Source organism: Ochotona curzoniae, unplaced genomic scaffold (genome assembly GCF_017591425.1).
Source record: "Ochotona curzoniae isolate NIBS_2020 unplaced genomic scaffold, NIBS_Ocur_1.0 scaffold_4505, whole genome shotgun sequence".
NCBI lineage: Eukaryota > Metazoa > Chordata > Mammalia > Lagomorpha > Ochotonidae > Ochotona > Ochotona curzoniae.
In genome coordinates, this window is record NW_024467118.1 from 55,341,007 (window position 1) to 55,356,020 (window position 15,014).

The 15,014-nt window shown below is 36.6% G+C and overlaps 1 protein-coding gene across 1 annotated transcript in view; it reads left to right on the forward strand.

Moving 5' to 3' along the window:
• Positions 1 to 15,014, forward strand: part of DLC1 (DLC1 Rho GTPase activating protein) — a 397,667-nt gene that overhangs the window by 191,427 nt on the left and 191,226 nt on the right. The window contains exon 5 of the mRNA XM_040965990.1: positions 5,916 to 5,949. Within this exon, the coding sequence (XP_040821924.1) occupies positions 5,916 to 5,949 (34 nt within the window). The remainder of the gene's footprint in view (positions 1 to 5,915; positions 5,950 to 15,014) is intronic.

Genomic DNA, 15,014 nt, shown 5'->3' on the forward strand with positions numbered 1-15,014 from the left:
ATGTTAGTGGTCACCATTACTGAATATCTTGCAATAACAAAAATATTTTGGAGCCTCAGCCAAAAGGTCGTTTACATGAGGTCATATTTAATAAGAACAAATTCCAATTCAGTGAAATGTTTTAGTATATCATAAAGATATCAGTGTACATCATTTAAGTAGTTTTAGTTAGAATTTCTTATGAAATTCTGATTTTCAAGTACTTCAGCAATTATTCTTTTTCCAGAGTTATTCATGTCAGGCACAAATTCTAATAATATTTTAAAATATGTAATTCATGTTTAAAAAGCTAGAATTACAGTGAAAGACATAAACGCAGATTAATAAAATTTCAAAATTATATAAAGGTTAAAATCATAACAAAATATAAAGCGTTATGGTTAATCTGATGTCTGTCCATTTTGGATTCAGCACTGAATTTTTATAACAAAGTTCACAAAGAGACATGACTTATTAAATTATGGAAGAAGTTTATAATCTGAAAAATGCATCTAAAGGATTTTGAACAATGTCGTGAATAATACCTTCAACAATGGATTTGTATGTCTTGGAGATACAGGTATTACATCTAAGAATCACAGTAATGACTGAGTTATACCAGTGTGATTTAGTCATGAGACACAGAATTTTACTTAATTTGCTAAGGAAAAACGTTGTGTAAAAAGAACTGAAACAGGATTAGTATTCCAGTTAGACCATGTTTCCAAATACAAATGACCTCAGAGTTTTGCTAGAGGTTGGGGTTCCTTAAATTCAACATCAAGCTATCTGAAGTGAGTGTGGAGTGACATATTCAGGTTTATTGAAAAGGATCATCAGCTTTAAATACAGCAAATTCCAAAATCTCAAAAAAGAAGTTCTTAAGAGTTCAGAAGCCCCAACTACCTTGTAACCAGTGGGAGGTCACCCTTACACAGCTCAAAGGTAAACTCTGGGGGTGGGCATCCCATGTGGGCTCTAGTTCATGTCCAGGCTGCTCCATTCAGATCCAGCTCCCTGTTAATGTCCTGGAGAAATCAACAAAAGTGTTTGTTTGCTACCCACATGGGAGTCCCAGAAGAAACTCTTGGGTCTTGGCTTCAGTTTGTCTCAGCCCTGGCTGTTGAGGCCATTTGGGGACCAAATCAGTAAATGGAAAATTTCTCCCCCCCACCCTCTCAGTAACTCTTTCAAATAAATCTTAAACAAACAAATAAACAAAAAAGATGGACAATACACTGAGTTCCATAGAGACCACGCCCAAGGTAAGTGAAAGCTAGACAGACCCTAGGCAGTTTTGTCCATGGTTGAGGAAAAATAACTAAAAAAGGGCAAAGAAGATCCTAAGAAGCCAAGAGACAAAATGTCATTATATGCATTTTTTAATCCAAACATGAGTGCCTTTAATACATGAAAACAGGCAAACTAAGCACTGACTAGAGAGAGGGAAGGCACAAAATAAGTGGTGGTTTTGTTGTGTTTCCCTTCATTGGAGTTTAGGAGTGGAACTGCTCAACCTTCTTAGCTGCCTGTCTCTCTAAGACTTGTTTCTCAAAGATACTTCTTAGTCTTGACATTCTGTGCTTCTGAGTCCAAAGAAGTGAGAGCAAAGTGCTTTCTCCAGGTGAGGAAAATAGCATGTTAATACAAGTAACATTTTAAATCATGTCTCCTTTTCACATCCTATGATCAAAAAGAGACTGGTTCAATTAGAACATTTCAATTGTCATTGCACTACAATGGATTTCGACACAACCTCTGTTACCCTTTATGTCAGCAGCTTCTGTGTGGCTGGTGTGACGTTCCTGAAAGGTGTTGAGCTGAGAGTCCTCCTGGGCGTGCAGGAAGCATTCCCAGCAGATCAAAAGAATCAACATGTGTCTATAACATTTCCCAGAGGCTTGTCTAAATCAGCATCTCTCAGACCATGGCCTACTGCCCAAAACACAAACAGACAAACACTTGGTCTAAGCTCCCACACACAGCTTTCAAAGATCTCATTAGCAGAAGGAAAATTGCTTCCTCCTCCTTTACAGAAGGGCCTTCTTTTAAATGATGTTTTAAAGATTCAATTCAAAGCACCTTTAACAGGCCAGCTTAATATGAAACCTTAACCTGGAGAGGACTGTCAGATTGTCAATTTGTGGAGCAACAAGGGTGATGTGGAGCCGTGGAAACGGTTGTTATCATCTAAATATCACAGAGTAGAATAAGCAGACTATGGAAGATTTTCTTTTCTCTCATTTGGAAGTTATTAGTAGACTTTCCTTTGTTCCATTGAAAAGGGAGAAAAGAAAATATGAAGTTACAGCTAACCCATATGGCCAGCAGGAAAATCCTATTTAATTGCTTTATTGCCAGAAATGTTAAATCACTTCCTGAGGATGCAGTTCAAATGAAACATATGGCAGCTATTAGCAAAAGCCCCTAATGAATTCAAAAATATGCTTTTATGGGATCTTTCTCATAAGCAACAATCATACTTATTATTTAAACTGTAGACACAACTACATATTTGTATTTTAATTCCACAAATGTATGATGAATGCCTTCTCTAAACCAGCTTAAACAGCCAGCTCGCATGGAACCTTCCTTTTTAATCCCTAAAGTGGGTCTTCATAAAGTTTGTGAAAAATGTATAATATTAAATACTAATACACAGAGAGTAAAAATTGTTTTGCAGCAAAATAAGCTTATCTTTTCCATGATTGTAAGTTGTTTTTTTCATGGATATGGGAACACAGGACATGGAAACAAATCTAGCCATGTTTCCTAGAAGTTAAGGGTGGGAAGAATCTCCTGACCAATGTTTCTTCCGAAGAATTCAATGCCCGGGAAAGCCATTTTGTTTCACCTGGGTAGTCTGCATCATCTGCTATCTTTCCATTCCTCAGAATGGAACATCAACGATGGGTCTAATCAGTGCTGGTTGATAACTTCTGCGTAAGACAATTTTTTTTGTTTTTTCTTAAATTAGAGTATTAATTGCACAAAGAAGAAAACTTTGCTGAAGGTTTTGTACACCTAAGATAATGTGAGACATTTAATTAAGATCCAGCAAATACATTTAATTAGTTGAAAATCAAGTCCCAGTGTTTTCTAACTTCTTTAATGTCTTTGGGCTTTAGGAAATTGTACAACTTGATTTAATTTACTCAGAAATCATTATCTACAAGAAAATTCTCCCTCAAAATCAAAGGTAAATCAGTGAGGGCTGTTCTCCCCCTGCCCTTTTTTTTTAAGATTTTTTTTTTTTTTGAGAGGCAGAGTTATAGAGAGGGAGGGAAATAAGGGGAGGAAGAAACAGAGAGAAAGGGAGAGAGATCTTGTCTCCTCTGATTCACTTCCCAGATGACCACAGCATAGAGGCTGGGCCAGGCTGAAGCCAAGAACTTCTTCCAGGTCACCCATAGGAGTCAGGGGCTGAAGCAATGGGAACTGCTTACCCAGACACGTTAGCAGATAGCTGGATCAGAAGTGGAGCAACCAGGACTCCACACAAGCAGCTGCTTAATGTGCTGTGCCACAACACTGACTCCTCTAGTTGGTATTAATATATGATCTTAAAAGAAAAGTTATAAAATTTTTAAATCACTAAATGTTGGCCATCCACTCTCCAAATCTGTAATTTGATTATTATGATCATTAATAGAAATCAATATTTACTGCTTAAAGAATCCTGCATAACATGGTGAGATTTGAATGCAGTTCGCATTGTCTATAAGAATATGAGCATTGGACCATGAAAGCAAAAGTATTTTTTGCTGACTGTCATGTTTGTGAAACATTATGCATGCTCAGTTACATACTTCCATCATCAATCTTGATGGGAAAGGTCTGTCTTTGTCACCAGTCAACCTGTGATTTGGGACAAGGCATTAAATTTGACTCAACTGCCTTAGCCAAATGAGGGTAAATTTTAAATATTCTAAGCAGACATTCCTCCACAGATGGTCCTGTGCAGGACCACCCAGTGTATGGTCCTGGTCAACAATTTTGGGACCTCTCCAAACCTAATTTTTTTTATTTTGAAATAGCCTGGTAAATGTGGCTCAGGGGCCAGCATGCCATTGGTTGTGCCCTGGTTTCCATTACTAACCATGTGATCTTCCAAAAGGTGCTTTAGTTGCCAGTTCCTCTAAGGATTGAGGAAAGATATGCAGGTAAAAGTTAAAACTGTGCCTTATTGATACTGAGTACCCATTAAGTATTAGCCATTTTTATTCCAAGGAATTTTTTCCACAAACACTGATTAGCGGCCTATCATCAAAATATTGTCAATTAATGGAAGCGTCTCTTTTTTTTTGGCTGTTTGTTTGCTTTTCATAAAAGATAAAACATAATTAACAACCCTGATAGGGGATAAAAGGAGTTAGACTTGCTATATGGTCCACAGTGTGGATTTAATTCCATTTTAAAATATTTTTTAAAAACATGTAAAAAGCAAGTATCACCCAAACTAGGAGATAACTGTCGGGTAAAGGAAGGAAATAACTTAAGTGTATGAGAGTTCTAAAAGAAGGAAAACCTATTATAGATGAAAAAAATAACTCTGGAAAATTCTGGAAGCCTATCCCATCCTTCTAATGCTATTTAATAATCTTTCTTCTCATCACTGAATCTTTGGAGGGATGCAGAATTAATGATCATTCAAAGAACAAGTACAGACAACTAAATGTGGACAGATTTGAGATCAAAATGTGTTTTAAGAAGAGATCAATCTTAATAAAAGAAACCCTCTGTATTTCTAACTAGTAGATTTTTATCTTATTTGAATAATTTCAGCAATCTGCGGAGCCCATAAATTCCAAAGATGAGAATCTCAGCATTAATCAATATCTCACAAAGATACAGGTGCTTTGATAAGTGATGTTTCTGGGAGTGAAGATTGATGCTGCTCTCTGGACTTGATCTACAACAGAGATGCGCTTGACTCTCAAATACACACACACAGTCACTCACAACACAATTGCTGATTTGAGCATGCTTTTCTTACTCCAGCTTTACAGACTTTATCCACTATCAAGGTGGGGAAAACACTGTTTTCAGCCCTATCTTTATGTTGTGTTTAGTGGTTGCAGTGTAGAAGGCATCAAATTCCAATATGTCAAATAGAATTATATATTCTAAAAAACTTTCCAGTGCAAATTGATGCTTCCATGCTAATTTTTTTTTATGCATGAATGGCTGAGGTGAATAAGAACAAGAAATGCCTCTTGCTGAGTTTGTGCTGGGGGCGCTCGCTTTGGCAGCACGTATACTGAATTTGTGCTGGAGAATATATACACACACAGTAGAACTAGACATTTCTGCTGTAAGTCTTTTGAAACATCTCATTCTGAAATCAGTCTGGAAAATAACAATAGTGATGACTGTTGAGACTGGAACTTCTAAAGTTCCCATGTCAATAAATGAGTCCACAGGACACGTGCTCATAGTGATAAATCCTGAGGGTCACAACCTTTTTTCTGAGTACTTTGGATGCTTTAGAGTTAGCTTTAGTAGTTCTCTCGGCAGCTCTGTGACTAGATGCGATTATCTCACTTTACAAAGGAGAAACCTGAATTTGGAGTGATTAGGTAGCTCTGTCATGTGTACAGAGTAAAGAAGAGACATACAGAGATTTGAAACAGCAATTTGCTTTTTCTGCCTCCAAAAGAAAAAAGAAATCAGTAACACAAATTCCACTCAGAGCTAGAGTGGTTTTAGTGTTGTGTCCAGTGCGAAGTTGAATTCATATTCGGCCAAGAAAATCATTCTGTGATGATTGCAGTGAAGAGAATTGACTCTAACAACTTTCCCAGTAGTTCCACCATGCTTCTTGCTTTACTTTGTGCCTCTGTTTCACTTTCACTCAATATGTGAGTAATTGTACTATTTGATGTTTCTTTCAGAACAGTAGCATCATTTGATGGCTTTTCCGTTTTCTTTTCCAGGCTATCCAAGGTATTTCAGAGAAGGAAAAGGCTGGTGAGTTGACATTTTGGTCATATTTTTTCTCCTTTATATTTTAAAATAAAATTTTATCTTAAGGTAGACACTTCATTAAGCATCTACAATTTACAAATTTGATCAATTTTCTGTGAAAGTGTTAGTTTTGAATAACTGAAGAAATTACTTTTCACAGTATATAAAAATGTGGTTTTCTAAGATAATGTTACATAATTAAAACAAGATGTATTCTGCTTGTTGCTCTTCTAGTAAGTGGAATAAATGAATTCTTTTTTCCTCAAGGAAAATTAGATGGTGACTAATATTGTGAGAAATGATCTTTGGAAATTGGTTGTTAATAATATTCTAGACTTATTTTTGGATCCTAAGTAGCTTATTTAGGAGTCATAGGAAAAATGTGTTGATTCTGTAATATAAAAAAAGTAGTTATTAAGCAATCTGCTTAATTATATTGGAAAAAAACTGTGTTTCTGTGTTCTTTGCTATCAGAACTATTTATTAGTGTTGTGGGAACATGAACAAAAACTGATGGTAAAAGTGGAAATGTGAAAAATCAGACTTGGAATGGTGGAATTACATATATATGATTTCTAAATATTTTTGATGTTTCTCAATATTGGCCTATGTGTTCTGTGTAATAACAGCAAAACAAAGTAGTGTGATACCCCTCCCCTCTCCCCCCAGATACAGGGGAAAGAAATGGAAAACTTGGAAACATTGATCACACCCACTTTTCCCTGGCCCTTGATCCTTCCCACCCTGATCAACTATGTAAGCATCATCTAAAAGAGAGAGAGAGAAAGGAAATGTGCTACCAAAATTGAAGCACATTGGTTTGTTTATCTATATTCACAATTTTAAGAGCCATATTAAAAGTTTAGGGTCCAGAGCATCTTCTAAGAACATCATTTCAAGAGCCCTTAAAGTTTAAAACATTAGAAGTTGTCTGATACAATTTTATATTGGGATAAACTGTTAAGCATACATTAACAATCTGATACTAGATTATCTATGATTGTTTACACATATAATGCCCTGATAGACTTACATAGCAGAATGTTGAACTTTTAACTGTTTTGAAAGGACTGTACTGCCTTTATAACACAGGGGAAATGGTGGGAAGGGAAGAAACAGTGGGGGAATGGGTGATCCCTACATCTGCCAAACTAAGTCATGGAAAGTAATAATAATTTTAAAAAAATTATACTGAGATTCTTGCTTCAGTTTCAACAATATTTTTGCCGTTCATTTTTACACAAAAAGTTTTCATAATTTGTGTTCTTCTGTAGGCTATTCTTCTTTTTCATTTAAGCTGTGACTGATTGCTTTGTTCTAATAATATGAAAAGATAAATCTTCAAAATTAGAATATGGTCCTGGTATCATGGGTCATTTGGAGAGAAAAACTGCTCAGTTTAACAATGTACTACTATTCATTCCATGATTTGTTAACACATATAAAATGAATTTAAGTTACATAGACTTCCAAAGTACCAATATACTTTTAAATATCTATTTAATTGTTTAAGGGAAAAGGAGGGAAAGATTGAAAAGAGGTACCATCTACTGGATCACTCCCTAAATGTCTGTGATTGCCAGTGTTGGGATGAGCAAAGCTAGGGTGTAGGATCAATCCAGAGTGTCATGTGGATAGTAAGAACCCAAAATTTGTGCCATCACTGGTACCTACAGCAAGAAGCAGGAGTCAGGAACCAGATGCAGGCACTAAACCCAGATACTCCATTGTGGAACTTGGGCATCCTGTTACTAAAGCCAAATGCAGTCCCTCAATATCAAGTCTTTAAATAGATTGTGTTAGCTATCTAGTTAGGAAAAGAAATAAGCAGTTTGCTGAGCACATACATCATGAAGAAGAAAAACTTAGCAAAGGTCATACTCTGTCTTGGGTTGTGACATTTTCTGTAATTCCCAAGATTAGCTGTAGTTTAAACAAAGTTCATCACACCAGAACATTGTCATGTTATTCTGGAATATCAGCAAATTCTTTCATTCACCAAGGAGAAAACTGGGACAAAGTTGTTGGCTGACGGGAAGGTGGAAAACAAATAAGAATGCTGTAGCTTAAGGAATAGAAGTTGAAGAATTCTCTTCTCCTTCCACTCACATGGGCTCCATTTGATATGGAGAAACACTTCATTTCATCAAGCTTCTCAAATATTTTGAAAATATTATTGAAAACAGAAAACAGTTTAAGTAATAGCATAAATGTAGTGAAACTACCACTTTCTATCATAATCCTGGAAATTTTCCTCCTCAAGAATAGTAACAAAAGACAAAATTGTGGCAGCCATCAACACAACAGTTCTGACGCCACTTGGGAAATCTGCATGACATATTGAAGTGCCTGGGTTCAAGTCCAAGCTTGGTGTCTGATTCCAGCTTCCTGCTAACGGGCTTGCCGGGAGGCAGTAGGCAATGACTCAAATCTTTGGCTCTCTGACACCCATGTTGAAGACCTGAACTGAGTTCTAGGTCCCTAGCCTAGCCACAGCTATTGCAGGCAGTTAGGAAGTGTGTTGGCAGATGGGATATTTGTTTGTTGGGGTGTGTGTGTGTGTGTGTGTGTGTGTGTCTACCTTTCAAATAAGTAAGCTTAAAAAGGGAAATTAGTGATTGCTATCTGTCTTTGGGTGATCATTTATAAATCCCTGGGGTATAAATTAAAAGAGTTGATACATTCAATTCTGTTTCCTAAGGTGATTTGTTGAATTCAGGACCTATTAATTGAAACATTCAAACTACCCAAGCCCCAAGCCTGAGTGTCCCATTCAAGACACTTAACACTCCAGGAAGAGCTGATTTAAACAGAACTTAATTTTTCCTATACTTAAAATGTTAAAATTATTGGGATTTATCCTAAATGGGTTTTGTTTTGAATTTTTATAGTAAATGCTAACATGTTTAGAAGGAAGTATAATTGTATTTGATAATATAAACATAATAAGGAAATTACTGATTTAGAAGTCTGTGACTTTACCTTTCCAGATTAATGTTTATGAATAACTTATGACAAATGGTAATGGATTTAACAATTCAAAATAAAATATTTTAATTGCAGAAATTTTAAGCGGGTATTAGTCTAAACAATCCTTATATTTCTAACACTTTGTATGTTCTACTTAAAATATTAAAAATATTTTGAATATTTTGTATACAAATGTGAATCTTTTTATTCCCATCTTTATAAATCTCTGCTTTTAAACTCCTACTAGGCACAGGAATGGGCATGAAAGTAATGGATCCCCTCAATCTTCTGGGGTTAATTGAACTCTTAAGTAGGATTGAGTTTCAATCTCACCCCTAAACCCTGTCTTTTTTTTTTTCTGTCTTACTAAATGGATCCTGCCCATTATTTCTGGTTGGGAAAGTCTGTTTTTCATCTGTGTGACCCCTCATCCAAGCCAACTGGAATCAATTCTTTCAGGTTTTGTGAAGCCCTAAACAAAATCATGTTGGATATACTCTGTTAATCACTGAATTACAGTTGTGTGGATGTCCCAGGGTATATATTACATAACCATCTTCTATTCTGATTCATCATGCTGTGTTAACCAGCTCTGCCACTTGTCCGTACCTTGTGAGGACTGAAAAACTCCAAGGAGAATGTGTTTTGAAAGAGCTTCCTATGGATTCATTCATTCCATAAATACTTATTGTGTTGAACAACTGCGTGTTCAAGCATCATATTAGGTTGTATCAAAGAAGCAACTATGAAGGAGGGTTTTTGCCCCCCCTCCAAAGGAGCTCAATTTGGTTAAAGAAGTCCATTTGAGTCAATACTTTCCTTCTTTTCTAATCATCAGAATTTCTTACCTTTGCTTATTCATTAAGTTTTCCAGGGGAAGAACTCAATAAAAACATGTCTTTGAGAATATCATGTCCAACCAATTTGCTTTTTTTTAAATTGGATCCAATCACATATTATCAATATATATAATTATATCCAATTTTTTAATATTTCCATGGAATTGCCATGTGTTGCCAGGACCTATATGTCTGTATTTTCTCCAGAACAGCTGTTTCCTATCTGTTTGGCCTTGAGCAAATTGCTCAACTTCCTCATTTCTAGAATATAAATAGTCTGCCATGTTGTTGTTTCAAGAAACAATGCTTGGCACCAAGTTTGTCCTAAAAAAAGGTAGCTTTTCACGGTAATTAATTACTTATCATCACTGTATGTACAGACCAAATATGCACTAGCTGGGTCATTGCTGTCCATGCGTGCACCAACAATCCTTAAACATTTCTGCAGCATACCAAGTCATAGCTAAACAGATATCTATTGGGATGAAAAAGATCTCTTGCCTCACACATATTTTCTGAATAAAATCATTCAGACAAAAGTTATTCCCAGTGTAAGCAGAGTCAATCACATTTTAACTTCTCATTAGAAAGCACTTACTTTGCTAGCATAAAATTCTTTCTTGGGAATATTACTGAAAATCTTCCCTGAGAAATGTACATCCTAATTTCCTATGACTTCATTATCCCCCTATAGCCCTAGTCCCTGGGATAACTGAATCCCATCCACCCAGGAACCCAAGTAGGCATGGGAGTTGTCCTGCTGCTGCCTCCTTCCATCACTTCCTAAATCGACCCTGTCAACATTGTTTTGTTTTCATCCATCATTCATTCCACTAGTCCCTGCCTTCATTCAGAGCCCCATCTTCCAGTAGACTTCCCCAACAGTATCCAGAACTGGTCTGCCTGCCTAAATCTGCCATTACAGTGATCTGCTCTCTATAGCACCAGTACTGGTGTTATTTGTAAAAAAAGGTTGACCTGATCAGGTCGATTTCCACTCCTACATTTTCTCTGTCTCTTCATTGTCTTCAAGATGAGGTCGAATTTTCCTGCTTCACATTTCTGGCCATTTTAATTTGGGTGGAGCACAATTTATTATCCTGAGTATGTTCATCGTACCTTTCAGATATGCCTTATTGTTCCCTGACTGTTCACTGAGGCTGACTGGGGTGGACAATTTAAACTGATTGCCCTTCTTTCTGTCTTTCCTGTTCAGCTAATAGGGAGCCCAGATAGGAAACTGGGAGCAGGAGGTGATGGTGCTAGAGTTTTTTAGGCAGTGCTTTCCACACATGTTTCCAAGTTCTGACAATCATCCTTTTCTTTTGACATGTAATTTCCTTGAAAGATAGTCCTATTATTACATTCCTCTTAATTCACACAATGGACCATTTCTGTATCCACATGAGTCTCACTCATGAACCTACTTATTTTGCGTTGCTTCTGTTCCTTTTTTTTTTTTTTTTTGTGGCTGGTTGGTCAATTGACTGGTCCAGATACAAACACCATTTCCAGTCACAGAATTTCTTCTAACTCTGTATGTTTCTACTTTAGTCTAGATCTGCAGCTTAAAGCTGTCTTATAGAAAATGTACATTGTTTATTAAAACAAAGGCAGAGAAAAAGATCATTTATTGAATAAAAATAAGACAGGATTTTATTCATTCTAAATGAAAACAGTTTCATTTATTTCTGTTTAGGAGAAATGTCTCTATATGAATTAGCATATGTATTGTCTATTGAAGTATAGAATTGAGAAAATGACCACTGCATCATAGGCACCAAAATATGATTTTCTTGGTGTATTTTAAAATAATAATATGGAGTATTATGAAATATGTCATGCTGAAATTAATGCACAGATAATCTCAAGAATTTGGTCAGGGTATAGGGCATCTCATTGTCTATTATCATTAGCTCAAAACTGCATTTACTCTTGTTTCTCTGTCTTGAAAATCTTGATTCTTTGCTTTTTTTTTTTTTAAGATTTTGTTGTTGTTGTTGTTGTTGCTGTTGGAAAGGCAAATTTACAGAGAAAAAAAGAGACAGAGAGAAAAATCTTCCATCCACTGATTGATTCCACAGATGGGCGCAGTGGCCAGAGCTGAGTGAACCCGAAGCCAGGAGCTTCTTCCAGGTCTCCCATGCGAGTTACAGGGTCCCAAGGCTTTGGGCCATCTTCCGCTGCTTTCCCAGGGAAAAACAAGGGAGCTGGATGAGACGTGGAGCAGCTGGGTCACAAACTGGTACCCATTTGGGATCCCAGAACTCTCAAGGGAAGATTAACCAATTTAGCCATCACGCTGACCCCTCTTTTTCTTCTAAGATAATAAATATTATTTATTTATTCCATTTGAAGAAATCTTGTCCAATTATGTTTCCAGCTGCCATAATTTCTGAAGAGCTATGTATGTGATCTATGAAAACAAAGACACACTGCACAAGCCTTTCCCTTTAATGGAAGTGTCACCTGGTCATCTCCTTATTAGGGACAATGCAGTAGTTGCCATGGTGGGGAGCAGAGAAAAATTACCAATCCTGGAGAACAGAAAGTACATCACTGTTGTTGAATTTAACTTTCTGAAATGGGGCCTGGCATGGTGGCCTAGCAGCTAAAATCCTTGCCTTGAACACACCCTGGATCCCACATGGGCGCTGGTTTTAATCCCGGCAGCCCCACTTCCCATCCAGCTCCCTGCTTGTGGCCTGGGAAAGCAGTCGAGCATGGCCCAAAGCCTTGGGACCCTGCACCCATATGGGAGACCTGGTAGAGCTCCTGGCTTTGGATTGGCTCAGGTCCAGCCTTTGCGGTCACTTGTGGAGTGAATCATCAGACGGAAAATCTTCCTTTCTGTCTCTCCTCCTCTCTAAATGTATCTGACTTTGCAATAAAATAAATCTCTTTTTTTTTTAATTCTGAAATGTCTCTCTTGGGAGGCAGCTAGTCCTTCAAGATCAGTGACCCACAGGAGCTGGAGGTTTGGGTTCATAGTTTGTTTCAGGAGCTTGGACCCGCGCTCCATGAGTCTACATATCCATGATAATTAACTAATGGTGCTATTTGGGGTTCTATCTGATTTTTTTAAATGTAAAGATACCATTGAAAAACATCACTTAGAATCTGACTTTGGCTTCATTCCTTGGTCATTTTTCTTAGAATGTTTGTACTCCTGTCTCAAGGTTATTGGTTTGGACAGAAAATGTTTTAAAATCAAGATAATGAATAATTACAGCCTAAAAAAAAAAACTTGTGAAAGATAGCTTTCATAAGCATAGAACAGAGTCGCAATCTCTCCAAACTTTATGTTGTGGCTAGCAAGGCAGAAAATGGAAATCAAACACTTCTTTGTGACAAATGTGTGAGAGGAAAATGCAAGGTTTTCATAATTTCAATCCAAGCTCCTTGTAAACATACTAAATAAAAAGCCCAGACTTAGTGCCTTTTGGTATTAATTTTCTTGGCTGCCTTTGATCATTGCGAAGGTAAATTCAGATGAACTACCACCCACATCCCCCCAAAAATCCTTAAACTAAAATTGGAAGACACTCTCCTCTTTCAGTCTGATCATCACTGCCATTTATTTCACTCCTAACCATCCTCTAAGAACTGCAGATCCAGAGATTCCATGAAAAGTAAAAAACAGGACTGCCTCATTTCACAGTCCTCCTTTGAATGACTCTGCCCTTTTTATGTCTTCATTTTACTGCAGATCAAATGGCTGTTATTGTTATCTCACCCACCCTCAATGAACACATTGAAAGACAAAAATCTGTTTCATTCAACTCCATACAGCCAGTACCTGACATTAATGTAGTTGCTTAACATTTAGTAAATCAGTGGGTAAATGAAATATTTTAGAAAACATCAAATGCTTTATAGTCATGGTAATCCCAAGATCCAGAGAGATTTCTTATCATTCTGTTCTAAGTGCAAAGACCCTCAGCTGTTTTATAGCATTTGTTAGGATTGGAAATTTGTCTTTATCTGACCAGGCTGGGTTTTGGTCTAACATTCCAAATTCTTTATTTCTTTACTCTTAAAAAATATATTATTATTTTTATACTAATGGCAAATAAAGTCACTTTTTTTTTTTTTAGTATTATGGTCTCTGCGCACAGCTTTTTTTTTTCTAAGAAAGGAATTTAGGATATGCCCACAAACAACCACTCCATTTTTTTTCCTGAAACCTAATGTAAACTAATCCATGAAAAGTGGGCTGTGGCTGACTGAACTACTGGAGGAAACAAATTTGCTTTCAGGTATCAAAGAATTCATGAAAAATACAAATAAGCTATTCTTAAATGCCAAAGATCTTGAACTGAAAGGCTACTTTTAAGCACAGATACTTATCTGAGTGTTTTTTAGTGTCCTGCTGGTATTTTAGCTATTACTAAGTAGTTTAAATACATTCACTCTATCACCTTAACCAATGGAAAATATTCCTTCTCCTCTCCAATGTATTTCTTTTTCTTTCTTTTTCTTTCTTTTTTTTTTTTCTTTTTTGGTTGGAACAGTCACATTTGTATCTATAATCACAGCACAAGTCTTCAAATGCCTCCCTCCCTCTCTTTCTCTCTCTCTTTTTTTATTACGTTGCATTATGTGACACAGTTTCATAGGCTCTGGTATTCCCCCAACCCCTCCCTGTGCCTTCCTCCCTTAGTGGATTCCTCCACCTTGTTGTAGTATTACAGATCAAATTAAGTCCAGATTCTTTCTTTGCAAACATATACCAAGCATAGAGTCCAGCATCTTATTGTCCAGATAAATTCAACAGTTTCTTGGGGAGACCATCTTTGGTCTAAAGGTAGAGCTGGCAGAATATCATCCTGATCAACTGAAAGCCCCAGCACAACGTCAACAACAGTTTACAACATTATGGAATTAATTGACATGGTATTGAATAATCAATATGTTAAAACCATGTAAGTTCTTAACCACCTCCTGTGACTACTTCATTGACATTTCATTTTTTTGTTTATACACAGAACTGGCTGCTATACACCTTAAAGCGGCTAGAAGGTACTATTCAGGTGTGTCGTGTCTATTTTCATTTTGGTATTTAGCAGTTTATAGTGTTGAAGCATAATTTTGCTGAACTTGGCAGATTTTAGGATAGTCTAAACTGACTTATAAATTTAACAAAGCATTTGTATGTGATACTTTCCCTTTCCTCAAGTCCCAGTCCAGATGCTGCCTTCTATCCTTGGAGTGATTCTCTAAGGTTTCTGCTACTTCTTTATGGAATTAGTGTTCCCA